Here is a 26,853-nt window from a genome sequence, read left to right on the forward strand (position 1 = left end):
AAAGTTGGCAACCACTGACCTAAGCAATGCATCTTCAGATTCTCAGACAAACTGGCTGTGTGTGAGTAGTATAGTGTGAATACAATCAAGAGATACTAACTGATACAGACAGAGATACTGTTACATTACTAGAGGTTTCTTTAGTTTCAAATACAATGGGGACTCCAGTCTGCCAAAATAGTGATTGCTAGAGTGTCTTTAGCCTGAATGACTTAGAAATAGCAAACATCTTGGTTATTAGTTATTATGGAAAATTGCAGGGCTCTCAGTTTGATTCCTAATCGCTGATTATATTGTCAAGAACAGTGTTGTTTCTTCACGAACAGAGCTTTTCTAAGCACCGGTCTTGTTAGATCACGAGTATTTACAGTACGTAAGCAGTATTCATTCCTCATCCTCACAGCTGATCAGCTTATAGATAACAGAGAAACCCTTCAAGTGCATTGAACCATAATGGATCCACTGTGTCTCTCTGTGAATAGTCTCCAACTGTCTCTCTTGACCGTTCCCCTCCCCAGGCACAGCGGCATATCACTGACCTGTACGAGGACCTCCGAGATGGACACAACCTCATCTCCCTGCTGGAGGTGCTCTCTGGAGAGACACTGGTGAGTCCCTGTAACGTTTGCCCTCTGGCTGGAAGGAGGACCTCTGTTTCTGCTACAACCTTCTTTCCCAACCTCTCATTTCCTTCTGTCCCTTTCCCCCATCCTACTCACATCAGTTGCTTTTCAGTCCATTATACTATAATATTTGAATTAGTCATGATGATGCATTAGATCTTTTGTAGTCTTTCCTATACTTGATGTAATACACAACCTGGGCTGGTAGGTTTTGTTTTCACCACCTTCTTGCATGTGTTGAAACTTGCTGGGATACAGTAGGTGGTCCACAAACAATACAGTACATGCTTAAGAATGCCTCACAATTTGACTTAACCTATCCATGGCACTGATTTGAAGTTGTTTTTGGTATAAGTAATATCTCATAGCATTAATTTAACACAAATTTCATAATTTGCTTCTCTAACCTTTTCGCACTTGTTTGACCCCTGTTTTTCCTTTTCTAATTCCTTTCTTGCCCTGACCTTTGCCCCCTTTGCTTCTGCCTCTTCTCTTGCTATGGTCTTGCTGTGATAGCCGAGGGAGCGTGACGTTGTCAGGAACTCGCGGTTGGTGAGTGGGCCTGGACTGTATAGCGCCTCCTCGGGCGTGGCATCTGTCACTCCCCCAGGTGGCTGCCGGGTTGTGCATGTTGATGTCACCTCCTTGTCTCTGTGTCCGCAACGTCGTCGTCCTCTTCCATCTGTTGAAGAGCTTTCAGAGACTTGGGATGTGTCCCAAATTGCACCCTATTCCCTACATAATGCACTATTTTTAACCAGAACCATATGGGCCATGTTCATAAGTAGTACACTATATAGGGAATAGGGTGCCATTTGGGTCATTAAGTAGGGAATGCAGATGTAAGATGATCGTTTTTGTATTTTCCCATGGATTTGGGGATATTGTGTGGTAAATTACTGGTAGTGCCTAGTCATTGTGTGTTGATAACCTATGTGAGTGGAGTAGGTGCTTTAGAAGGCATTTAGTCATCTTTAGTTACTTATTAGAAACATGATGAATAAAGCTGGGATATTTCCTTCAGTTTCAGCACTAGATCATTTCATGTCCAGTCTGCTAGTTCCATCTGTGTCTGCTAGTTCCATCCAAGTCTTAGCATATTAGTCTGAGGTCTCAGAAAGAGATACAGGCATCCGGTCATTTGACCCAACTTACTGTAAACCAAGCCAATAAGAGATCGACCTGTATGGTAGATGAGCTTGTGATTGGATGAGAGCTTGTGACTTGCTGCACCTGTGCATGTAATGGTGGACCAGATATGTCTCCTGAACACTTGACCATTATCTCTCGAGATTGAGAAGCATAAAGACTCTAATCACTGCTGCTTGGCTCCAGGTATCTGCTTGGTAAGAGTGGATTGTGTTGTAGATCAAAGTGTGATCATGTCATTTAAGTATCATTTCTCTACAAAAAAAATCATATACTGTATATAGGACCAAGACTGCTGCTTGTAATCCATATCAAATGTTTTCTCAGTCAGAAATACCTTGTCTCCAGTCATGGGGCCTGCTCTTCCCTGTCCTATTGGTACTGAATGTGTGTTTTCATCTCCCTCTAAAGTAAAATTTCTTCTCACATCTCGCAGCCCAGGGAGAAGGGGCGCATGCGCTTCCACAAACTGCAGAATGTACAGATCGCACTGGACTTCCTCAAACACAGACAGGTACAGTGTGATGATTAAATGGATCAATATATCTATGTTTTTTAAGTAAAAAAAAAACTTCTCACTTGAACTGATTCTTATAATGTAATCTAACAGTCCCAATACCTTATAACAGAGGTGGGACCAAGTCATTGTTTTACAAGTCACAAGTAAGTCTCAAGTTTTAGCACTCAAGTTCTAAGTCAAGTCCCAAGTCAAGACAGGCAAGTCTGAGTCAAGTCTCATGTCAAGACCGTCGAGTCTCAAGTCCTAAACTTTGAATTTCGAGTCCTAAACAAGTCATAATGTGCTCTTCACCAAATGTAATACCATTTCATATTTTTAACAAGAGTAATCGTTAGTATATTGCATTTACACAAATCATGAATGCTTTTTAAAATATCTCTATATTTATTACTTTCCAAATAAACATTATATTTCCATGGAAATACATGGGTAGCCATGGGAAAGATCCCCCCCCCCCAATAGGGATCAACTATCGAGGATCGCTATGGGGCGCAATCGGGCGACGTAGGCTTGTACATAATCGCCCAATCTTAACACACACTCACACACTGTGTGGTTACAGTAGGCTAACGTATTGCAATGGTTTTAGGAACAGCAGTAACATCAGACAGGATTTAGGCTACCAACTGCCTAGCCAGTTGTAGCTCAATCTCGGGTGCAATGATCACGTTCCCGCACTGACTGACTGTGTGGAAGCTCATTGATTTAACGTTACGTTAGTCTACATGATACACTAGTAAAGTAATAACATATATTTAGCTGTCATCTATATTAGCCACAACTTACCGTTCTTTGTGCAGCTTCAAATGTCGAACAAAGTTGGAAATTGTTGCGCCTCCGTCTGTAATTTTCTTCCTGCATGTTTTGCAAGTTGCAATCCGTTTTTTGTTGATACAGCATCGTCTTTATATCTGAAAATTATCATTTTGGGGATCATCTTTCCAAGGGCTCCACCTGAATTCACCCGCCGACGTTCCTCTGCACTGCAACGCACAACATTCTCTCAGCTGGCATAATGTGATCCGCTGCACACGTTTTTAAATAGCATCATTTTTAATATTTGGGCTTGGGGAGGGTATGAAGTCAGGTCGAGTCATAAGTCTCAAATCCAAGTCAAGTCACGAGTCATTGGTGTTAAAGTCAAAGTCGAGTTGCAAGTCATCATATTTGTGACTCGAGTCTGACTCGAGTCTAAGTCATGTGACTCGAGTCCACACCTCTGCCTTATAATTCATTAGCTAACCATTTAGATATAAATTAATCTAGAGGGCCATAAGATAGTTGTACATACTTGTGTCTCATTTGTGACAGGTCAAACTGGTCAACATCAGAAATGATGACATCGCTGATGGAAACCCCAAGCTGACCCTGGGCCTGATATGGACCATCATCCTTCACTTCCAGGTATGTCATGCTTCACTCATAACATAAAACAAACCAATATGTTTATTATTATTCAAATGATAGGCCTAGGCCAGGGTGATGCGATCTAAGTAAAACATCCTATAACCAGTTTGTTACACAACACGGTGTAACAAAGTACTACAAAGTATGTGGACACCTGCTCGTCGAACATCTCATTCCAATATCATGGGCATTAATAATGAGTTGGTCCCCTTTTGTTGCTATAATATCCTCCACTCTTATGGGAAGGCTTTCCACTAGATGTTGGAACATTGCTGTGGGGACTTGCTTCCATTCAGCCACAAGAGCATTACTGAGGTCGGGCACTGAGGTCAGGCACTGATGTTGGGCGATTAGGCCTGGCTCGCAGTCTGTGTTCCAGTCAATCAAATTTCAATCAAATGTATTTATAAAGCCCTATTTACATCAGCTGATGTCACAAAGAGGTATACAGAAACCCAACCTAAAACCTCAAACAGCAAGCAATGCAGATGTAGAAGCACGGTGGCTGTGAAAAACTCCCTAGAAGAGAGGAACCAGGCACTGAGGGTGGCCAGTCCTCTTCTGGCTGTGCCGAGTGGAGATTATAACAGTACCAAGATGTTCAAATGTTCATAGATGACCAGCAGGGTCAAATAATAATAACAGAGTGGTTTTAGTGTGCAACAGGTCAGCACCTCAGGAGTAAATGTCAGTTGGCTTTTCATAGCCGATCATTCAGAGTTAGAGACAGCAGGTGCGGTAGAGCGAGAGAGTCGAAAACAGCAGGTCCGGGACAAGGTAGCACGTCCCGTGAACAGGTCAGGGTTCCCTAGCCACAGGCAGAACAGTTGAAACTGGAGCAGCAGCACGGCCAGGTGGACTGGGGACAGCAAGGAGTCATCAGGCCAGGTAGTCTGAGGTAGTCTGAGGCATGATCCTAGGGCTCAGGTCCTCCGAGAGAAGAGAAAGAGAGAGAGAGAGAAAGAGAGAGAATTAGAGGGAGCATACTTAAATTCACACAGGACACCGGATAAGACAGGAGAACTATTCCAGATATAACATACCGAGCCAAGCCCCCCGACACAAACTATTGCAGCATAGTTACTGGAGTCTGAAACAGGAGGGGTCGAGAGACACTGTGGCCCCGTCTGACTATACCCCCGGACAGGGCCAACAGGCAGGATATAACCCTACCCACTTTGCCAAGCACAGCCCCCACACCACTAGAGGGATATCTTCAACCACCAACTTACTACCCTGAGACAAGGTTGAGTATAGCCCACGAAGATCTCCCCCACGGCACGAACCCGAGGGAGGCGCAAATCCGGACAGGAAGATCACGTCAGGGACTAAACCCACTCAAGTGACGCATCCCTCGTAGGGACAGCATGGAAGAGCACTAGTAGGGACAGTGACTCAGCCCCCGTAATAGGGTTCGAGGCAGAGAATCCCAGTGGAGAAAGGGGAACCGGCCAGGCAGAGACAGCAAGGGTGGTTCGTTACTCCAGTGCCTTTCCATTCACCTTCACACCCCTGGGCCAGACTACACTCAATCATAGGACTTACTGAAGAGATGAGACTTCAATAAAGACTTAAAGGTCTCTCAGGAAGAACATTTCATAAAAATTTAGTTCTATAGGAGAAAGCCCTGCCTCCAGCTGTTTGCTTAGAAATTCTAGGGACAATAAGGAGGCCTGCGTTTTGTGACCGTAGCATACGTGTAGGTATGTATGTCAGGACCAAATCGGAAAGATGGGTAGGAGCAAGCCCATGTAATGCTTTGTAGGTTAGCAGTAAAACCTTGACATCAGCCCTAGCCTAACCAGGAAGCCAGTGTAGAGAGGCTAGCACTGGAGCAAAATGATCAAATTGGTGTATTCTAGCCAAGATTCTAGCAGCCATGTTTAGCAGCCATGCACTAACTGAAGTTTATTTAGTTCTTTATCCAGGTAGCTGGAAAGTAGAGCATTGCAGAAGTCTAAACTAAATTCAGCAAAAATAGAAACGTCCCTTTGTCAGGACCCTTTCTTTCAAAGATAATTCGTAAAAATCCATATAACTTCACAGATCTTCATTGTAAAGGGTTTAAACACTGTTTCCCATGCTTGTTCAATGAACCATAAACAATGAATGAACATGCACCTGTGGAATGGTCGTTAATACACTAACAGCTTACAGACAGTAGGCAATTAAGGTCACTGTTATGAAAACTTAGGACAATAAAGAGGACTTTCTACTGACTCTGAAAAACACCAGAAGAAAGATGCCCAGGGTCCCTGCTCATCTGCGTGAACGTGCCTTAGGAATGCTGCAAGGAGGCATGAGGACTGCAGATGTGGCCAGGGCAATAAATTGCCATGTCTGTACTGTGAGACGCCTAAGACAGCGCTACAGGCAGACAGGACGGACAGCTGATCATCCTCACAGTGGCAGACCACGTGTAACAACACCTGCACAGGATCGGCACATCCGAACATCACACCTGCAGGACAGGTACAGGATGGCAACAACAACTGCCCGAGTTACACCAGGAATGCACAATCCCTCCATCAGTGCTCAGACTGTCCGCAATAGGCTGAGAGAGGCTGGACTGAGGGCTTGTAGGCCTGTTGTAAAGGCAGGTCCTCACCAGACATCACCGGCAACAATGTCGCCTATGGGCACAAACCCACCGTCGCTGGACCAGACAGGACTGGCAAAAAGTGCTCTTCACTGATGAGTCGTGGTTTTGTCTCACCAGTGGTGATGGTCGGATTCGCTTTTATTGTCGAAGGAATGAGCATTACACCGAGGCTTGTACTCTGGAGCAGGATCAATTTGGAGGTGTAGGGTCCGTCATGTTCTGGGGCTGTGTGTCACAGCATCATCGGACTGAGCTTGTTGTCATTGCAGGGAATCTCAATACTGTGCGTTGCAGGGAAGACATCCTCCTCCCTCATGTGGGTACCCTTCCTCCAGGCTCATCCTGACATAACACTCCAGCATGACAATGCCACCAGCCGTACTGCTTGTTCTGTGCGTGATTTCCTGCAAGACAGGAATGTCAGTGTTCTGCCAAGGCCAGCGAAGAGCCCGGATCTCAATCCCATTGAGCACGTCTGGGACCTGTTGGATCGGAGGGTGAAGGCTAGGGCCATTCCCCCAGAAATATCCTGGAACTTGCAGGTGCCTTGGTGGAAGAGTGGGGTAACACAGAGTGGAAGTGTGGGGTAACACATCTCACAGCAAGAACTGCCAAATCTGGTGCAGTCCATGAGGAGGAGATGCACTGCAGTACTTAATGCAGCTGGTGGCCACACCAGATACTGACTGTAACTTTTGATTTTGACCCCCCTTTGTTCAGGGACACATTATTCCATTTCTGTTAGTCACATGTTTGTGGAACTTGTTCAGTTTATGTCTCAGAGTTTGAATCTTGTTATGTTCATACAAATATTTATGTTAAGTTTCCTGAATATAAACGCAGTTGACAGTGAGAAGACATTTATTTTTTTGCTGAGTTTAGAGGTGACAAAAGCATGGATACATTTTTCTGCATAATTTTTGGACAGAACGTTTTTGATTTTTGCAATGTTATGTAAATGGAAAATTCATCCCAAAGATGTTCAATGGAGTTGAGGTCGAGGCTCAGTGCAGGCCAGTCAAGTTCTTCCACGTCAAACTCGTCAAACCTTTTCTGTTTGAACCTTGCTTTGTGCACAGGGGCATTGTCATGCTGAAACAGTAAAGGGGCTTCTCCAAACTGTTTCCACAAAGTTGGAAGCACAGAATCGTCTTGAATGTCATTGTACTGTGCATTCGGAAAGTATTCAGAGTCCTCTGAATACTTATGTAAGGTATTTCATTTTAAAATGTCTTTTAAATTTGCAAAAATGTCTAAAAACCTGCTTTTGCTTTGTCATTATGGGGTATTGTGTGTAGATTGAATCTGTTTTAGAATAAGGCTGTAACTTAACAAAATGTGGAAAAAGTCAAGGGGTCTGAATACTTTCCGAATGCGCTGTATGCTGTAGCGTTAATATTTCCCTTCAATGGAACTAAGGGGCCCAGCCTGAATCATGAAAAACAACCCCAGACCATTATTCCTCCTCCACCAAACTTTACAGTTTGCACTGCATTCGGGCAGGCAGCGTTCTCCTGGCATCCGCCAAACCCATATCAGTCCGTAAGACTGCCAGATGTTGAAGCGTGATTCATCACTTCAGACAAGGTATTTCCACTGCTCCAGAGTCCAATGGCGGGAGCTTTACACCACTCCAGCCGACACTTGGCATTGCGCATGGTGATCTTAGGCTTGTGTGCGGCTGCTCGGCCATGGAAACCTATTTCATAAAGCTCCTGACGAACAGTTCTTGTGCTGACACTGCTTCCCGCGGCTATTTGGAACTCAGTAGTGTGTGTTGCAACCAAGGACAGACAATGTTTGCGTGCTACGCGCCTCAGCACTCGGCGGTCCCATTCTGTGAGCCTGTGTGGCCTACCACTTCGCAGCTGAGCCGTTGTTACTCCTAGACATTTCCATTTCACAATAGCAGCACTTACAGTTGACCTGGGCAGCTCTAGCAGGGCATCGTAAAAACATATTGAAACTCTCATACCATGTGAGGTTTCCATCCTCAATATAACTCAATAAAGGATGGAAATGATTTCTCCCCAAATGGGAGATGCTTGGGAGTATTTGGTTATTTGTTTAGCAGTTGAGAGTATTTTGAAATATGGAAAAAGAAGGGCAAGGAGATTCTTTGATTCTATAATGGGTATACTGGTTATACTGGGATTACCATCATGTGGAATTCCGTCCACTCCAGGGTGACTCAGTGTTTCCTGTGGGGAGGCAAGAAAGAGAGTTGGGTGTGGCAGGTAGCGGATATAAGCATTTCAACGAGTCCCACCATTTGGCTATACTTTTTTTTGATGAGAGGAATCTGACTTTGTCCCAAATGGCACCCTATTCCCTATGTAGTTCACTACTTAGGCCCACAGGCACAACATGGTTATCCTATTGTTTACGGTTGGATGCCTTGATGAAGTGGAAGGAAGCAGGAATCTCTAGATTCTCATAAAGGCAAATTGATGTTTCCATGTGGTGTGTGTGAGTCACATCATGAGTACCTACATAGAAGTGTGGTTCCCCCACTACAGAGAAGAAGGGAGAGGGATGGTAAGGCCGACATTTTTCCTCTCTCCACCCTTTCCTTCAAAAAAGCCTGAAAGGGATATTAGAACCACTGACAGTGTTCCACCACCGGCCAAACATTGAAAGTCACATTGGTCATAAAGCAATCTTTCTTGTTCCAATAAGGCTCTATAAAGTGTCCTTTTTATGACTAAAAGTAACCACTACTCCATGGATCATCCATTTTTTATTTGGTGGTTTTATTTTTGGTGGTTGAGAGGGGAGGCAATACATTCATTATTTAACAATGCATTGAACAAACACAGTATGCAATGCACACATAGTATTGAGCATCGAGTAACAGCAACAAAACGCTAAAGTAAACACAGCTTCGCCATTTATCTTAAGTTACCTCAGTATTGTTGAAGCTTCCTGTAGATGCAGTAGTTCTCATCTCGCTCTCCAGAAGGAAATGGACTGCTGAGAGATTCTCAACCTGTGACTAATAGCTTTGTCTTCGCTGCAGGAATTCACTGCACCTTATTCAATTCTGTGCCCCATGGATGTTTTTACTCTCACAACTTGGATTCTGCAACCAGGAACATAAAGCTGTTTGAGGTGTTTTCACAGCAGCAAACTGCAATGGATTTTATAATAATTTTGCATCTGACTGTTGGTTTTTGAGGTTGAAAATGTGAGTCATCTTAAGCCTGGATCAAGTCAAGTTGCTTATTGGAAAAAGGTTTCCCTGCCTTTGAAATCAATGCATTATGATTATACCAAAGCACGCAGAGTTCTCTTCCGTTATGTTCCCTTTATCCACAGCCCATAACCCTTTTTTCCAACCCACCACACCTTGAATCATCTATAACACTGTTATTCAGTCCTGGGGACCTATAAGGTGTGCAAGCTTTTGTTTAAGCCCAGTTCTAACACACCTGATTCAAATAATTAACTAATCGTCAAATTAGTTAAATCAGTTCCAGGCTGTATCACAGCCGCCGTGATTGGGAGTCCCATAAGGCGGTGCACAATTGGCCCAGCACCGTCCAAGTTAAGGTTAGTCCGGGGTAGGTTGTCATTTTAAATACGAATTTGAATGACTTGCCTAGTTAAATAAAGGTTCAACAACAAACAAAAAAAATATGTGTTAGTACTACTAGAATTGAACAAAAGCCTGTATACCCTATGGATCCTCAGGACCATGATTAAAGAACACTTTATAGCCTGCCTCACCAATACCCCCCGCCCCCAGATCTCCGACATCCAGGTGAATGGCCAGTCAGACGACATGACGGCCAAGGAGAAGCTGCTGCTGTGGTCCCAGCGCATGGTGGAGGGATACCAGGGGATGCGCTGCGACAACTTCACCACCAGCTGGAGGGACGGCAAGCTCTTCAACGCCGTCATACACAAACACAGGTGAGATGCAGCCTTGAAGGATTGAGGTGATCTGACTGGGACTTGAGGACATCCTGGGTGTCACAGGGGGGAAGTTGTGCCAGGGGGATACATGGACATCCAAGAACACATTTTTTTAAGCCTAACCACTTTGTGAATACATGCGATTGCCTGGACCTGCTATAATATATGTCCTTGGGACATAGTGAACCCCTGTGCTCCTCGTAAGGCTCCACCTACATGTTACATTTGACATGTATTACTGTACATACAAAGACAGAAATGTGAATTTCATATTCACTGTCACGCTGCAGAAAGGCTGACCTCTTCAGATAGATAGTTATGCAATCAGTCGTCAATCAAATTCAGTCAAATATTACAAGTACTTCTCATGATTTTATTTGGAAGCAGTTTCACTGATGAAAACATTTCATTTGCTGTAGCATGTCCAGGTAAGCATTCAAGCACATAGCAATAATACACTGAGTGCACAAAACATTATGAACTCCTGCTCTTTCCCTGATATAGACTGACCAGGTGAATCCAGGTGAATTACCCCCTTATTGATGTCACTTGTTAAATCCACTTCAATCAGTGTAGATGAAGGGGAAGAGACAGGTTAAAGAAGGAATTTTAAGCCTTGAGACACTTGGAACATGGATTGTGTATGTGTGCCGTTCAGAGGGTGGTTGGGCAAGACGAAAAATTGAAGTGCCTTTGAACGGGGAGGGTATGGTAGTAGGTGCCAGGCGCACCGGTTTGTGTCAAGAACTGCAATGCTGTTGGGTTTTCCCGTGTGTATCAAGAATGGTCCACCACCCAATGGACATCCAGCCAACTTAACACAACTGTGGGGAGCATTGGAGTCAACATGGGCCAGCATCCCTGTGGAACGCTATCGACACCTTGTAGAGTCCATGGCCCAGTCACTCAACACTGAAAGAGTTAGCTAAACACCTATAGACATATCAACTACCATAAGAGGTCAGGGTAGATTTTGACAACAGACTTTTCATGTTTGCACATACTGTATAAACACACACCCTGTAGGCTCACACATACACACACACGACTCAGGAGAAAGGCACAGGTGGTGGCGAGGCAGCTTTGAGGTAGTATTTAGTTTTTTTCATTTGTGTCCCATGAATTTGAAAATAAGATGCCCACAGGGCTGTGCTTTTTAAGTGTCAGCAGATAGCAGCACAGCTCGGGTACGCCCAGGTGTCTTAGGTGTGTCTGCCATACAAACTCCACACAGACGAAGAGCAAGACAGAAACACACTGCAGAACGACAAATCAACAAAGTAGTCTGGGCTCACACACAACAAATTGAATTTGGGAAAAGCATGAGAAAGGCATCTCTCAATTCTATGACCGTCAACGCTCAAGGCTTTGCACATTATCTAGCTGTGGAAAGGGGATGCTTAATCAAAGGCAATGTGGATACATGAGACCCTGAACTGAAAAAGGACTGGAAAACTTGAACGATAGTTGTGTTTTGGGGGAGTGACTGCCGCTACAGTATGAACGTCTATTTACTCGTATCTGGAGGGTGAGAATGCATCATAAACCTTGTAAAATCTTGAAAGCATCTGTCACAGTCTCATACGCGGATGGATTTGTAAGACTGTAAGGAAAAACTGCAAGGGGAGCGTTTGAACACTGTTGCAGTTGAGGACACCCACACACACCCTCACCATGATGCACAGTCTGAAGAAGAAGTTCCGCTCCTCCAAGAGACGGTTGAACAGCACCTCCAGCAGCACCCAGGGTTCCGTCAGTGACCTGGAGGACCGGGTGGTCATGCTGTGTGAGGACATCCCAGCTGAGAGCAGCTCCTTTGACTCGGGTCAGGGGTCCCAGAGCCCAGGGAAGTCCTCCAGCCGAGGCTCCCAGAACAGGGAGCAGGAGGCAGGGTCAGAACTTTGCATAGTGCACCTGAGCAGGGACAGACACTCCTACAGACACTCTGATATGGAGCACCAGCCCACTGGCCATGGAGACTACAATGTGCAAAGAGTTGTGCAAGGGTATGGAGGGTTTTTTCATTAAGGTGGTGGTAACTTTGATAGCCGTTTCCTTTTTTTCTACTTCTAGACATTAGTTCCTTTCTAATAGGGAATATAACAATTTATGCAATTTATCCCTTTTTATAATTTGTTTACAAACCCCCTGTATTTTGTCTAACCATGCCAGACTAAATCCCTTGGCAAATATGAGATGCCCTGTGCTCATTCCAAGCAGTCAAAGCTTGTATCTGCATGTTATTTGACTGCAATTACCTTTATTGGCAGTGTACATGGAATTACTTGCATGTTTTGTGCATGAAAAGGTGGGGGGATTTCTAAATTACTGGTTGGTAGGAGCTCTTGTTTTTTCCTGCCCTCCTTCTGTCTGTATTCACATTCCTCTGAGGGAGGCATGTCGATCAGGATCTAATGCAGTCATTCCATCATGATTAAACTGCCTTCAGCACGGTTCCCCAACGTATTTTGTTCTTCATCATTGTTGGACATAAAACACTAAAAACACCAGGAAATCGAGTGATTTTAATTTGGGAAATCTGTGTTCTCACGCATCATAGAGAGACGCGTGATCATATACTAATGTAAGCCATGTTTGAAATGGTTATGTTTTAGTCAAATATTATATCTGTTTGGACTTCTTGTGGTTAATTTGTAATCATGTTTTCAGACCCCCCGACCATTTGCCAAAAAAAAGGATTTTAGAAAAGGAACTCTTAATTTAATGGTTTTACCTAAATGTTTTGGGGTTGCAAAGATTAATATAATACATCAATTTGCACTATATTCTATAAAAAAAATACAGTGTCTGAGATTCAATTTCATAGTTTTAACAGTCTTCTCTATGCTCTGTCCCCAGGCCTACTCTGATTGACATGAGTAAGGTGTACCGACAGACCCATGTAGAGAACCTGGAGCAGGCCTTCAGTGTGGCAGAGAGAGACCTGGGTGTTACTCGGCTGCTCGACCCAGAAGGTAACGGAACGTGCGAGTATTGTTTTCTCCATGACTGTCAATACTATTCTCAGGTATCTGTATTTGAATGAATACTTGCATTTATCTTTTTCTAAAATCAGTTTTGAACTGTTGTGTTCATTGTCTCCACCTCTATTAAGATGTGGATGTGCCACACCCAGACGAGAAGTCCATCATCACATATGTGTCCTCCCTGTATGACGTCATGCCCCGTGTACCTGACGTCCAGGATGGGGTGAAAGCCAATGTGAGTGTTGTCTTCTTGGAACTGTATAGGTCATCACCACTAAGGGCTTCCTCCAGGTCTCACCTACGAGGTCACATCTTCCCAAACTTTAAGATGTCTTTGACGCTCCAGAGGGAATTTTCCCTTATGTACAGGTATAGGATCAGCTTCCCCTCCTCCAATTCTAACATTAACCAGTAGTGGGGGAAATTCAGCACTGAATCAAGATTAGCATCTAGAGGGAATTTCACCCAACAACATGTTTGACCAGTGGAGTGATTTTTAGTGGTATGGAGACTCCCAGATTTGTTTTATACTGAACAAAAAATACAAATGCAACATTTAACAATTTCAATTATTATTTGTTAGTTACAGTTACTAGAAGGAAATCAGTCAGTTGAAATAAATTCATTAAGCCATAATCTATGGTTGGGCATAAGCCCACCCACTTGGGAGCCAGGCCCAGCTAATGAACATTCAACTCTCTGGCAACAGCTCTGGTGGACATTCCTGCAATTAGCATGCCAATTGCAAGCTCGAGAGACATCTCTGGCATTGTGCTGTGTGACAAAACTGCACATTTTAGAGTGGCCTTTTATTGTTTCCAGCACAAGGTGTAATGATCATGCTGTTTAATCATCTTCTTGATATGCCACACCTGTCAGGTGGATGGATTATCTTGGCAAAGGAGAAATGCTCACTAACAGGGATGTAAACATATTTGTCCACAACATTTGAGAGAAATGAGCTTTTTGTGCATATGGAAAACTTCTGGTACCAACACTTTTACATGTTGCGTTTATATTTTTGTTCAATATAGTTTCATTAACCTTTTCACTAATAAACCTTCTCCTGTCTCCTGTGTGTCCCCCAGGAGCTGGAGCTGCGCTGGCAGGAGTACTATGAGCTGGTGACCCTGCTGCTGCAGTGGATCAGACACCACATCATCGTGTTTGAGGAGAGGAAGTTCCCTACCAGCTATGAGGAGATTGAGGTAAGTCTCCTCACCTCAATCTTTTGCTTGATACATGTAAGTGAATATTTTAATTGTCTGTTTATTTAATTGTCTATAATAATTGTCTTAGAGACTTTATGCTGTATATGACAAAAGCTATGTTCAGTTGTGACAGTGAATTAAACATGTTTTTTTTCATATTGGCGCGACTGTGGAGTTGCAGTTATGGAAGTGGTACTAGCCTCCATAATACCTTATGTCTCGCTTGATGAGGAAATACTCTAACTGTTTGTCTCTGATTTCTGAAAATTGTCTGAGGGATGGGATGAAACAATAACTATGTTCAGTTGTCATGTTGACTTAATTCAGCAACGTTTTAAATATTCAGGTTCTTTGGCGCCAGTTTCTGAAGTTCAAGGAGACAGAGCTGCCGGCAAAGGAAGCTGACAAGAATCGATCCAAACATGTCTACAAGTCATTTGAGGTTCGTAAATAATCCTCTAAAAAGAGAAGCCAAAACACCCAGAGTGAATAGTTAAATCAACTAACTGTATCAAATAGATGCTGGCCCTTTTTTTTGAACGTTTTCCTGTCTGTGTCTGTCCTTGCAGGGTGCAGTTCAGGTGGGTCATGTCAAGGTGCCCCCTGGATACCACCCTATCGATGTGGAGAAGGAGTGGGGTCGTCTGCATGTAGCCATATTGGAGAGAGAGCGTCTTCTAAGGACAGAATTTGAGAGGTGGGTCAGCCATTATACAGACGCACAAAACTGTGGTCAGAGGGCCTATGGTGTTTGAGATTATACCTTCATCTTTGAGATGAGGCTGAAATCTGTTGCACGTGTTTTTGTTAGATGCAGTTTTCAAGAGAAATTCTGGATTTAGGGACTCTGTCACATGGTGTTTCTTTTGCATTTCAGTTGTTAAAGCAAACTCAATGTTTACTAGAAGTAATAAATTAAACGAGACATAAAACATTGGAGAAAATAGCATTTAAACCCCAAAGGCGTCTGTAACTATGTGGTTGCTGTAACTATGTGGATGTGAGAAGACATTGTCAGATAAAGATAGCTAGACAACCCGACTATGACTCACTGAAAGATCCATGCACTGCCGTTGCCATGGCAAAGAGTTCAAAACCTTTCAATAATGTGATTATTTGTGTCCTAAGCAAGTTATTATAGGACGATCCTTTCCAAATCACAAGCAGGGCGTATGTAGTTTTTGGTAAGGGTTGGTCTCTCATCACAAGACTTCCAGTCTTGAAGTAAGCAGTCAGGGCAGCGGTCGGAGAAGCTACTGTGGTCTGTGAGTCACGCAACAGCCAACCACCCAACACCTTATCGCATTACAACATCCTGTGGACTGTCATCATATCTGCTGGGGAGGACAAGCTGTCAGTGAATCCATCATGGCCTTTGCCAGTCAGAGCTATGGTTTAGAGTATTTACTTCGCAAGAAGAACGAGAAGGAGTGAGTGTTTTACCATGCCTGCATAACGTTTCTGATGTTTGTTTTTCTCCAGATATTTTATCGAAGCTATTGAAATGAATTCATACCCACATCATTTTTTTATTTGTATTATTTATTTATATTATATCTTTATTCAACCAGGTTGTCCCATTGAGGTCAAAATGCTTGTTTCACAAGGGATCTGGCCAAGGGGCCAGTGTTGTCTTTGAGTAGAGTATTGTCAGTCATGATTTACTGTTCCATCATTGAGTTAAATCGTTACCTCATTAGACAATACCTCAGCCTAAGAGCCGAGTTATGAGAGACTGTGGAACATGTCTCAACTGATGTGTTGACCTTTGACCCTCAGGCTGGAGCGGCTGCAGAGGATTGTCAGTAAGGTCCAGATGGAGTCTGGGGTGTGTGAGGAGCAGCTCAACCAGGTTGAGGGCCTGCTACAGATGGTGAGTCTCATACCCTGCTGGGGCAGACAGTCAATATAGATAATATATGTATATGTATAATGTACAGTCTGTGGCCCTACAGATTTGTAACCACAAGCCCATGCTAGAATGAGTCTAGTCAATGATACAGTGAATTAATACCCCGCAGATTGGATGTGTTCTGATGTTCAAAAGCTTTCTCACGCTGATGGATTGATGCCTACTGATGCTGTATTCAAGATGGAACACATGGTGTCATGGTGTTTATATTGTAATCTATGTTCTAGGATGTCCGTTTGCTGAACTCAGGAAAGCCTGCTAAGCACACAGCAGAGATAGATACAGACCTGGACAAGGCCGAGGGCATGATCCGGTACCTCTTCAACGATGTGCAGCTGCTGAAGGATGGACGCCACCTACAAGCTGAACAGATGTACCGCAGGTCAGAACAACCACGGAGTAAAACCATTTCAGCGCCACGACATTCACTCAGAGCATTACTATGTTATTGTGAGGCCTTGTGCGACAAGCTGTATTGTAACTATTATATTATTACTATGTCTTTACATATTTATGACAAGTTGGTTTGTTGTCATTGAACAAGTCATCATTGTTTCTCCTGTTTTACCTCCAGAGTGTACCGTCTCCACGAGCGGCTGGTGAACCTGCGCAGTGAGTACAATCTGCGCCTGAAGTCCGGGGTAACCATCACCCAGATGTCCCAGATGCAAACCCTTCAGCAGGCACCCATGAGGGTGCGTCCCGAGCTGGATGAGGTGACCCTGCGCTACATCCAGGACCTGCTGGCCTGGGTGGAGGAGAACCAGAGGCGGGTGGACCGGGGGGAATGGGGCTCGGACCTGCCCACCGTGGAGTCCCAGCTGGGCAGCCACCGCGGCCTTCACCAGTCAGTGGAGGAGTTCCATGCTAAGATTGGCAGGGCAAAGGCAGACGAGGTACTTTGGAAAAACTACCTGGGATGGGATTGGAGTTGGACTGATTCAGTCATACCATCATTGATCCTCTTTGGTTAATGCTCAAAGTAGTCTGACTGTTTCTTTTTTTAACCCTGCTTCTTCTCTAATCTTTAGTCTCTTTTTCTATTCCCCTTCAGAGTCAGCTCTCCCCTGTCAGCAAAGGTGCCTACAGAGACAACTTATCCAAGCTAGAGTTGCATTATGGCAAGCTTCTGGTATGTTCTGGACTCAAGATATTAACGTGCAACTACAACTTTTCAACTATCTGACATTTATCTAATGTGTCTTCTCCAATCTCATGTATATTATTTTCTCCCCAGAGTTCTTCCAAGGCTCGTCTGCACAGCCTGGACGGGCTTCATGCCTTTGTCACTGCAGCCACCAAGGAGTTGATGTGGCTGAATGAAAAGGAAGAGGAGGAGGTTAACTATGACTGGAGCGAACGCAACACCAACATGACAACCAAGAAAGACAACTACTCGGTATGGCTGTTCTCAGGGTAGCCTAGTGGTTAGAGCATTGGACTAGTAACCGGAAGGTTGCAAGTTCAAATCCCCGAGCTGACAAGGTACAAATCTGTCGTTCTGCCCCTGAACAGGCAGTTAACCCATCAGTTCCTAGGCCGTCATTGAAAATAAGAATTTATTCTTAACTGACTTGCCTAGTTATATAAAATTTTAAAATAAAATAAAAGTCCTCACCATACCTGGAAAGTTCAACTTAATTTAAATATGAAAAGAGTACGGTATCTTGTAGAGTAAAGTAAAAAGCTATTGCACTTTACAGAACAGTAAAATGCCATCTTTAATTAGCTTTTGATCAGATTCTGTTAAATTATTTGGGGAAGTATTTATGAAGGGTCCCCATTAGCTGCTTCCAAGACAGCAGCTACTCTTCCTGGGGTCCAAACACATCAATCAAAAGAGAAAACGCTACATATAACATTATGTATAACATTATTACTCCACTACATATCAACAATACAAAAATGTATAATACCACCATACAACTATATTACAATGTACGTGTGTGTAGAATGTGTGTGCTAGCGTGTCTGTTCCTGTGTATCTCTTCACAGTCCCTGCTGTATGTGTTTATCTGTTTGTTTTTTTCAATCTAATTCTACTGCTAGTGTAAGTTACTTGATGTGGAATAGAGTTCCATGTAAAACAGACCTCTGGTGACATGTCTTGTGGGGTATGGATGGGTGTCTGAGCTGTGTGCCGGTAGTTTAAACAAACAGACCTCTGGTGGTATGTCTTGTGGGGTATGGATGGGTGTCTGAGCTGTGTGTTAGTAGTTTAAACAGACCTCTGGGGACATGTCTTGTGGGATATGAATGGGTGTCTGAGCTGTGTCTTAGTAGTTTAAACAGACCTCTGGTGGCATGTCTTGTGGGGTATGAATGGGTGTCTGAGCTGTGTGCTAGTAGTTTAAACAGACGTCTTGTGGCATGTCTTGTGGGGTATGAATGGGTGTCCGAGCTGTGTGCTAGTAGTTTAAACAGACCCCTTAGTACATTCAGGATGTCAACACTTCTTACAAACCAAGTAGTGATGAAGTTAATCTCACCTCCATTTTGAGCCTTGAGAGATTTACATGCATATCATTAATGTTAGCTCTCCGTGTACATTTAAGGGCCAGCCGTGCTGCCCTGTTCTGAGCCAATTGTATTTCTCTGACATCGCTCTTTGTGGCACCTGACCACATGACTGAACAGTAGTCCAGGTGCGACAAAACTAGGGCCTGTAGAACCTGCCTTGTTAATAGTTTTGTTAACCTCTTACCTCTACCTGGGACGCTTGCGTCCCAACTAGAGCTCTGGAAATGCAAATGCGCTACGCTAAATGCTAATAGTATTAGTTAAAACTCAAAAGTTCATTAAAATACACATGCAGGGTATCAAATTAAAGCTACACTCGTTGTGAATCCAGGCAACAAGTCAGATTTTTAAAATGCTTTTCGGCGACAGCATGAGAAGCTATTATCTGATAGCATGCACCAATACACTACAACAGAAAAGCACAGCAGGGGACGTAAACAAAATAATTAGCATTTCGGCGTTACACAAACCGCACAATAAAATAGAAAACAGTCATTACCTTTCACCATCTTCTTTGTTGGCACTCCTAGATGTCCCATAAACACTATTGGGTCTTTATTTCGATTAAATCGGGCCATATAAAGCCAAGATATCGTTATATGTAGACTGTGTGATAAACGAAAAAACAGCGATTTCACAACGTAACGTCATTTTTTTAAATTCAAAAGTAGACGATAAACTTTCACAAAACACTTCGAAATACGTTTGTAATGCTACTTTAGGTATTAGTAAACGTTAATAAGCGATAAAAATCATCCGTAGGCGATGTACATATCATTAGCTGTCGTCTTGGAAAAATTTCAGGAGAGAGCTCTTCCGGAATGATCTGGGCGGAGACCGGAGGTAAGCGGTGCCCCTCTTTCGGTTCAACCAAGAATCAAAGATGATTAAATTCACAAGATACTCGACAACATGGGGATGCTGTGGGAGTTGAATGCTCGGTCTTATCTAATTCGGCTCACTGTTAACAATTGCGGTAGTGGCGCAAGGATATTTATTTCCATTTTCTGTGATCAGGTTTTCCTGCGCTTTCCGATGTAACGCACGTTATGTAATAGCCACAGTCGTGATTTAACCTGTTTTAAAAACGTCCGAGGGTTTCCTATACACACATTCTAACCATATGAACGTACTATATTCCTGGCATGAGTAGCAGGGCGCTGAAATGTTGCGCGATTTTTAACAAAATGTTCAAAAAAGTAGAGGGTCGACTGAAGAGGTTAAGAAGGCAGAGTAGCATATTATTAAGGACAGACTTCTCCCCATCTTAGCTACTGTTGTATCAACATGTTTTGACCATGACAGTTTACAATCCAGGGTTACTCCAAGCAGTTTAGGCACCTCAACTTGCTCAATTTCCACATTGTTCATTACAAGATTTAGTTCAGGTTTAGGGTTTAGTGAATGATTTGTCCCAAATACAAGGCTTTTAGGTTTTGAAATATTTAGGACTCATTTATTCCTTGCCACCCATTCTGAAACTAACTGCAGCTCTTTGTTAAGTATTGCAGTCATTTCACTCGCTGTAGTAGCTGACGTGTATAGTGTTGAGCCATCCGCCAACATAGACATACTGGTTTTACCCAAAGCTAGTGGCATGTCATTAGTAAAAAAATTATAAAGCAAGGGGCCTAGACAGCTACTCTGGGGAATTCCTGATTCTACCTAGATTATGTTTGAGAGGATTCCATTAAAGATCACCCTCTATGTTCTGTTAGGCAGGAAACTCTTTATCCACAATATTGCAAGGGGTGTAAAGCCATAACACATACATTTTTCCAGCAAGAGCAATAATCAATAATGTCAAAAGCTGTGCTGAAGTCTAACAAAACAGCTCCCACAATATTTTTATCATCAATTTCTCTCAGCCAATCATCCCTCATTTGTGTAAGTGCTGTGCTTGTTGAATGTCCTTCCCTATAAGCGTGTTTAAAGTTTGTTGTCAATTTGTTTACTCTAAATAGCATTGTATCTGGTCAAACACCATTCTTTCAAGAAGTTTACTTAGGGTTGGTATCAGGCGGATTGGTTAGCTGTTTGAGCCAGTAAAGGGGACTGTGCTATTGTTCAGTAGCGGAATAACTATTGCTTCCCTCCAGGCCTGAGGGCACACACCTTCTAGTAGGCTTAGATTGAACATATGGCAACTAGGTGTAGCAATATCGTCCACTATTATCCTCAGTAATTTTCCATCCAAGTTGTCAGACCCCGGTGGCTTGTCAATGTTTATAGACAACAATACTTTTTTCACATCTTCCAAACTCACTTAACGGAATTCAAAATGACAGTGATTGTCTTTCATAATTTGATCAGTTATACTTGGATGTGTAGTGTCAGCGTTTGTTGCTGGCATGTCATGCCTAAGTTTGCTAATCTTGCCAATGAAAAAAATAATTAGTCATTTGTTTATTATGATTAGGGATGTACTTGCATATCTAGTAATATCCCCCCTCTTGCTGTAACTCCTGTGTTTTCTTTGGTTTATCTCAGGGGTTGATGAAAGAGCTGGAGCACAGGGAGAAGAGGGTCAACAGTGTCCAGGTCCAAGGAGACAAACTACTGAAGGAGGGTCACCCTGCCAAGACGACTGTAGAGGTGAGAAAAAAATACATTTATATCACCAGGAATTCAGCTAAAATTAATTGAGTAATTATGTTCCAAGTATTCCCATGAATAAAAATAAAGATTTGTGATTGTGTCTCAATGTATTAAAGGTACGAAATTAGAATGTTATCTTTAAATACAATCTCTTTTTGGGCTTACTTGTGTTTAATTTACAGCGTTCAAATTATTCAAATTATGTTCCGGCCCCCTGACCATATACTCAGACAAAAATCATCCTGTGGCTAAATCTAGTGGCCTACCCCTGCATTACAGTATCTATTTAACAGGGATTTGTGTTTCATGCCTAAAAAGCAGAGGACATGAGGATCGGTGGGTTGTTAAAGCGCTTTTTTAAAGAGGCCAATGGTTGTCTCACACCCATCTCTCTCTCTCTCCACCAAAGGCCTTCACTGCAGCACTGCAGACCCAGTGGAGCTGGATACTGCAGCTCTGCTGTTGCATCGAGTCCCACCTCAAAGAGAACACTGCCTACTTCCAAGTATGCCGACTCATATATCCCCCTCAGATGGTCCAATGAGCATAAAAACACTTCTTAAAATACATCATCCTATCTTTAAAATGGCTTGTGCTCCTCCTTTTCTACCCATTGTAGTTTTTCTCCGACGTGAAAGAGGCAGAGGAGACGATGAAAAAGATGCAGAAGACAATGAAGAAGAAATACACATGCAACCGTAACATCACTGTGACACGACTCGAGGACTTGTTACAGGACGCGGCTGTAGGTTGACTTACTCTACTTGAAGAAGTGAAATTCAGCAACTCTACTTCAGTGACATTACAATAGCAACAGCACCTGTCATTGTTTGTTTTATTAAATACAATGTGATATTTCCTATAGGATGAGAAGGAGCAACTGAAAGAGTTTAAGACCCATTTGGATGGGCTGAACCGGAGGGCGAAGACCATTGTCCAGCTGAAGCCACGTAACCCAGCAACACCAGTTAAGGGCAAATTGCCTGTCCAGGCCGTCTGCGACTTCAAACAGATGGAGGTGAGGAGATATTAATGTTCATGTGACCAGCTTTCCAGTGGAGAAGCAAACATTCTTAGGCTACTACTTAGTACACTCTAACTCAAATACATCTAGTAAGTTGTACTTAGTCAATGAAAAGTCATTATTACTTCAAATGTTTATGTGGTACTGACTCAAAACTAAATGAGAAGTCACACCAACTCAGTTTTTTTTAAAGCTATGATAACAAATTAACATTTTCCCAGCATGCCCTACTGCAGGTTAAAAAATATATATACACTACCGTTCAAAAGTTTGGGGTCACTTAGAAATCTCCTTGTTTTTGACAGAAAAGCAATTTTTTTGTCCATAAAATAACATCAAATTGATCAGAAATACAGTGTAGACATTGTTAATATTGTACATGACTATTGTAGCTGGAAACGGCTGATTGTTAATGGAATATCTATATAGGCGTACAGATGCCCATTATCAGCAACCATCAGTCCTGTGTTCCAATGGCATGTTGTGTTAGCTACTCCAAATGTATAATTTAGAAGGCTAATTGATGAGATCATGAGAATAATTGCAATTATGTTGGCACAGCTGAAAAATGTTGTCCTGATTAAAGAAGCAATAAAACTGTCCTTCTTTAGACTAGTTGAGTATCTGGAGCATCAGCATTTGTGGGTTTGATTACAGGCTCAAAATGGCCAGAAACAAAGAACTTTCTTCTGAAACTTGTCAGTCTCTAATTGTTCTGAGAAATGAAGGCTATTCCATGCAAGAAATTGCCAATACACTGAAGATCTGGTACAGCGCTGTGTACTACTCCCTTCACAGAACAGCGCAAACTAGCATAACCAGAATAGAAAGAGGAGTGGGAGGCCCCGGTGCACAACTGAGCAAGAGGACAAGTACATTAGTGTCTAGTTTGAGAAACAGATGCCTCACAAGTCCTCAACTGGCAGCTTCATTAAATAGTACCCGCAAAACAACAGTCTCAATGTCAACAGCGAGGAAGCAACTCCGGGATGCTGGCCTTCTAGGCAGAGTTCCTCTGTTCAGTGTCTGTGTTCTTTTTCCCATCTTAATCTTTTTGTTTTTATTGGCCAGTCTGAGATATGGCTTTTTCTTTCCAACTCTGCCTAGTTTGAAAGTAGGCCTTGAAATACACTGCTCAAAAAAATAAAGGGAACACTTAAACAACACAATGTAACTCCAAGTCAATCACACTTCTGTGAAATCAAACTGTCCACCTAGGAAGCAACGCTGATTGACAATAAATTTCCCATGCTGTTGTGCAAATAGAATAGACAACGGGTGGAAATTATAGGCAATTAGCAAGACACCCCCAATAAAGGAGTGGTTCTGCAGGTGGGGACCACAGACCACTTCTCAGTTCCTATGCTTCCTGGCTTATGTTTTGGTCACTTTTGAATGCTGGCGGTGCTTTCACTCTAGTGGTAGCATGAGACGGAGTCTACAACCCACACAAGTGGCTCAGGTAGTGCAGCTCATCCAGGATGGCACATCAATGCGAGCTGTGGCAAGAAGGTTTGTCAGCGTAGTGTCCAGAGCATGGAAGCGCTACCAGGAGACAGGCCAGTACATCAGGAGACGTGGAGGAGGCCGTAGGAGGGCAACAACCCAGCAGCAGGACCGCTACCTCCGCCTTTGTGCAAGGAGGAGCACTGGCAGAGCCCTGCAAAATGACCTCCAGCAGGCCACAAATGTGCATGTGTCTGCTCAAACGGTCAGAAACAGACTCCATGAGGGTGGTATGAGGGCCCGACATCCACCGGTGGGGGTTGTGCTTACAGCCCAACACCGTGCAGGACGTTTGGCATTTGCCAGAGAACACCAAGATTGGCAAATTCGCCACTGGCGCCCTGTGCTCTTCACAGATTAAAGCAGGTTCACACTGAGCACGTGACAGACGTGACAGAGTCTGGAGACGCCGTGGAGAACGTTCTGCTGCCTGCAACATCCTCCCGCATGACTGGTTTGGCGGTGGGTCAGTCATGGTGTGGGGTAGCATTTCTTTGGGGGGCCGCACAGCCCTCCATGTGCTCGCCAGAGGTAGCCTGACTGCCATTAGGTACCGAGATGAGATCCTCAGACCCCTTGTGAGACCATATGCTGGTGCGGTTGGCCCTGGGTTCCTCCTAATGCAAGACAATGCTAGACCTCATGTGGCTGGTGTGTGTCAGCAGTTCCTGCAAGAGGAAGGCATTGATGCTATGGACTGGCCCGCCCGTTCCCCAGACCTGAATCCAATTGAGCACATCTGGGACATCATGTCTCGCTCCATCCACCAACGCCACGTTGCACCACAGACTTTCCAGGAGTTGGCGGATGCTTTAGTCCAGGTCTGGGAGGAGATCCCTCAGGAGACCATCCGCCACCTCATCAGGAGGTGCCCAGGCGTTGTAGGGAGGTCATACAGGCACGTGGAGGCCACACACACTACTGATCCTCATTTGAACTTGTTTTAAGGACATTACATCAAAGTTGGATCAGCCTGTAGTGTGGTTTTCCACTTTAATTTTGAGTGTGACTCCAAATCCAGACCTCCATGGGTTGATAAATTTGATTTTCATTGATCATTTTTGTGTGATTTTGTTGTCAGGACATTCAACTATGTAAAGAAAAAAGTATTTAATAAGAATATTTCATTCATTCAGATCTAGGATGTGTTATTTTAGTGTTCCCTTTATTTTTTTGAGCAGTGTACATCCACAGGTACACCTCCAATTGACTCAAATTATGTCAATTAGCCTATCAGAAGCTTCTAAAGCCATGACATCATTTTCTGGACCTTCCAAGCTGTTTAAAGGCACAGTCAACTTGTATGTACACTTCTGGCCCACTGGAATTGTGATACAGTGAATTATAAGTGAAATAGTCTGTCTTTAAACAATTACAAAGTAGATGTCCTAACTGACTTGCCAAAACTATAGTTTGTTAACAAGAAATGTGTGGAATGTTTGAAAAAGTTGGTTAGGACATCTTCTTGTGCATGACACGTCATTTTTCCAACAATTGTTTACAGACAGATTATATCACTTATAATTCACTGTATCACAATTCCAGCGGGTCAAAAGACGTGTTCTGTCTCCTAGAGCTGAACGTACTTTGGTGCGAAAAGTGCAAATCAAACCCAGAACATCAGCAACGGACCTTGTGAAGATGCTGGAGGAAACAGGTACAAAAGTATCTATAGCCACAGTAAAACGAGTCCTATATCGACATAACCTGACAGGCCGCTCAGCAAGGAAAAAGCCAGTGCTCCAAAACCGCCATAAAAAAATCCAGACTACGGTTTGCAACTGCACATGGGAACAAAGATCATACTTTTTGAAGAAATGTCCTCTGGTCTGCTGAAACAAAAATAGAACTGTTTGGCCATAATGACCATCATTATGTTTGGAGGAAAAAGGGGGAGGCTTGCAAGCTGAAGAACACCATCCCAACGTGAAGCACGGGGGTGGCAGCATCATGTTGTGGGGGTGCTTTGCTGCAGGAGGGACTGGTGCAGTTCACAAAATAGATGGCATCATAACGTAGGAAAATCATGTGGATATATTGAAGCAACATCTCAAGACATCAGCTTGGTCGCAAATCGGTCTTCCAAAGGGACAATGACCCTAAGCATACTTCCAAAGTTGTGGGAGAATGGCTTAAGGACAACAAAGTCAAGGTATTGGAGTAGCTATCACAAAGCCCTGACCTCAATCCCGTAGAAAATGTGTGGGCAGAACTGAAAAAGCGTGTGCGAGCAAGGAGGCCTACAAACCTGACTCAGTTACACTAGCTCTGTCAGGAGGAATGGGACAAAATTCACCCAACTTATTGTGGGAAGCTTGTGGAAGGCAACCCGAAACTCTTGACCCTAGTTAAACAAACAATTTAAAGGCAATGCTACCAAATACTAATTGACTGTATGTAAACTTCTGACCCACTGGGAATGTGATGAAAGAAATTAAAGCTGAAATAAATCATTCTCTACTATTATTCTGACATTTCACATTGTTAAAATAAAGTGCTGATCCTAAGACAGGGAATTTTTACTCGGATTAAATGTCAGGAATTGTGAAAAAAAGCGATTTGGCTAAGGTGTATGTAAACTTCCGACTTCAACTGTAAGTGTATGTAAACTTCCCGACTTCAACTATATCAGTGTTGTTGCATGTACATTGAGTGATTGATTGATTAAATGTTATGCTACACAAAGATAAATAGCATTTTTCTAAGCGAATCCAATCATGACATCTGTTACTGAAATTGATTGTTCCAGTTTAAAAGCTTAGGTAGTCTCCTAAGTGATGCGGGTGAATACAAATGTAAATTCTTGCATAGCCTAATGCTGGCTAGATCCCAATAGGAATTACACAACACTTTGCAAGCCAGCATAATGTTATTTA

At 43.2% G+C, this 26,853-nt stretch overlaps 1 protein-coding gene across 1 annotated transcript in view; it reads left to right on the top strand.

The window, feature by feature from the left end:
* LOC115128763 (plectin-like) overlaps positions 1 to 26,853 on the top strand; it is a 74,298-nt gene that overhangs the window by 21,289 nt on the left and 26,156 nt on the right. The window contains exons 3-20 of the mRNA XM_065017673.1: positions 519 to 608; positions 2,209 to 2,286; positions 3,604 to 3,696; positions 10,050 to 10,216; positions 13,079 to 13,194; positions 13,335 to 13,441; positions 14,295 to 14,414; positions 14,764 to 14,859; positions 14,987 to 15,114; positions 16,197 to 16,290; positions 16,557 to 16,711; positions 16,904 to 17,225; positions 17,384 to 17,461; positions 17,567 to 17,728; positions 21,340 to 21,444; positions 21,857 to 21,952; positions 22,067 to 22,192; positions 22,313 to 22,465. Coding sequence (XP_064873745.1) covers positions 519 to 608; positions 2,209 to 2,286; positions 3,604 to 3,696; positions 10,050 to 10,216; positions 13,079 to 13,194; positions 13,335 to 13,441; positions 14,295 to 14,414; positions 14,764 to 14,859; positions 14,987 to 15,114; positions 16,197 to 16,290; positions 16,557 to 16,711; positions 16,904 to 17,225; positions 17,384 to 17,461; positions 17,567 to 17,728; positions 21,340 to 21,444; positions 21,857 to 21,952; positions 22,067 to 22,192; positions 22,313 to 22,465 — 2,286 coding nt within the window. The remainder of the gene's footprint in view (positions 1 to 518; positions 609 to 2,208; positions 2,287 to 3,603; positions 3,697 to 10,049; positions 10,217 to 13,078; positions 13,195 to 13,334; positions 13,442 to 14,294; positions 14,415 to 14,763; positions 14,860 to 14,986; positions 15,115 to 16,196; positions 16,291 to 16,556; positions 16,712 to 16,903; positions 17,226 to 17,383; positions 17,462 to 17,566; positions 17,729 to 21,339; positions 21,445 to 21,856; positions 21,953 to 22,066; positions 22,193 to 22,312; positions 22,466 to 26,853) is intronic.

Source organism: Oncorhynchus nerka, linkage group LG4 (assembly GCF_034236695.1).
Source record: "Oncorhynchus nerka isolate Pitt River linkage group LG4, Oner_Uvic_2.0, whole genome shotgun sequence".
NCBI classification, from domain to species: domain Eukaryota; kingdom Metazoa; phylum Chordata; class Actinopteri; order Salmoniformes; family Salmonidae; genus Oncorhynchus; species Oncorhynchus nerka.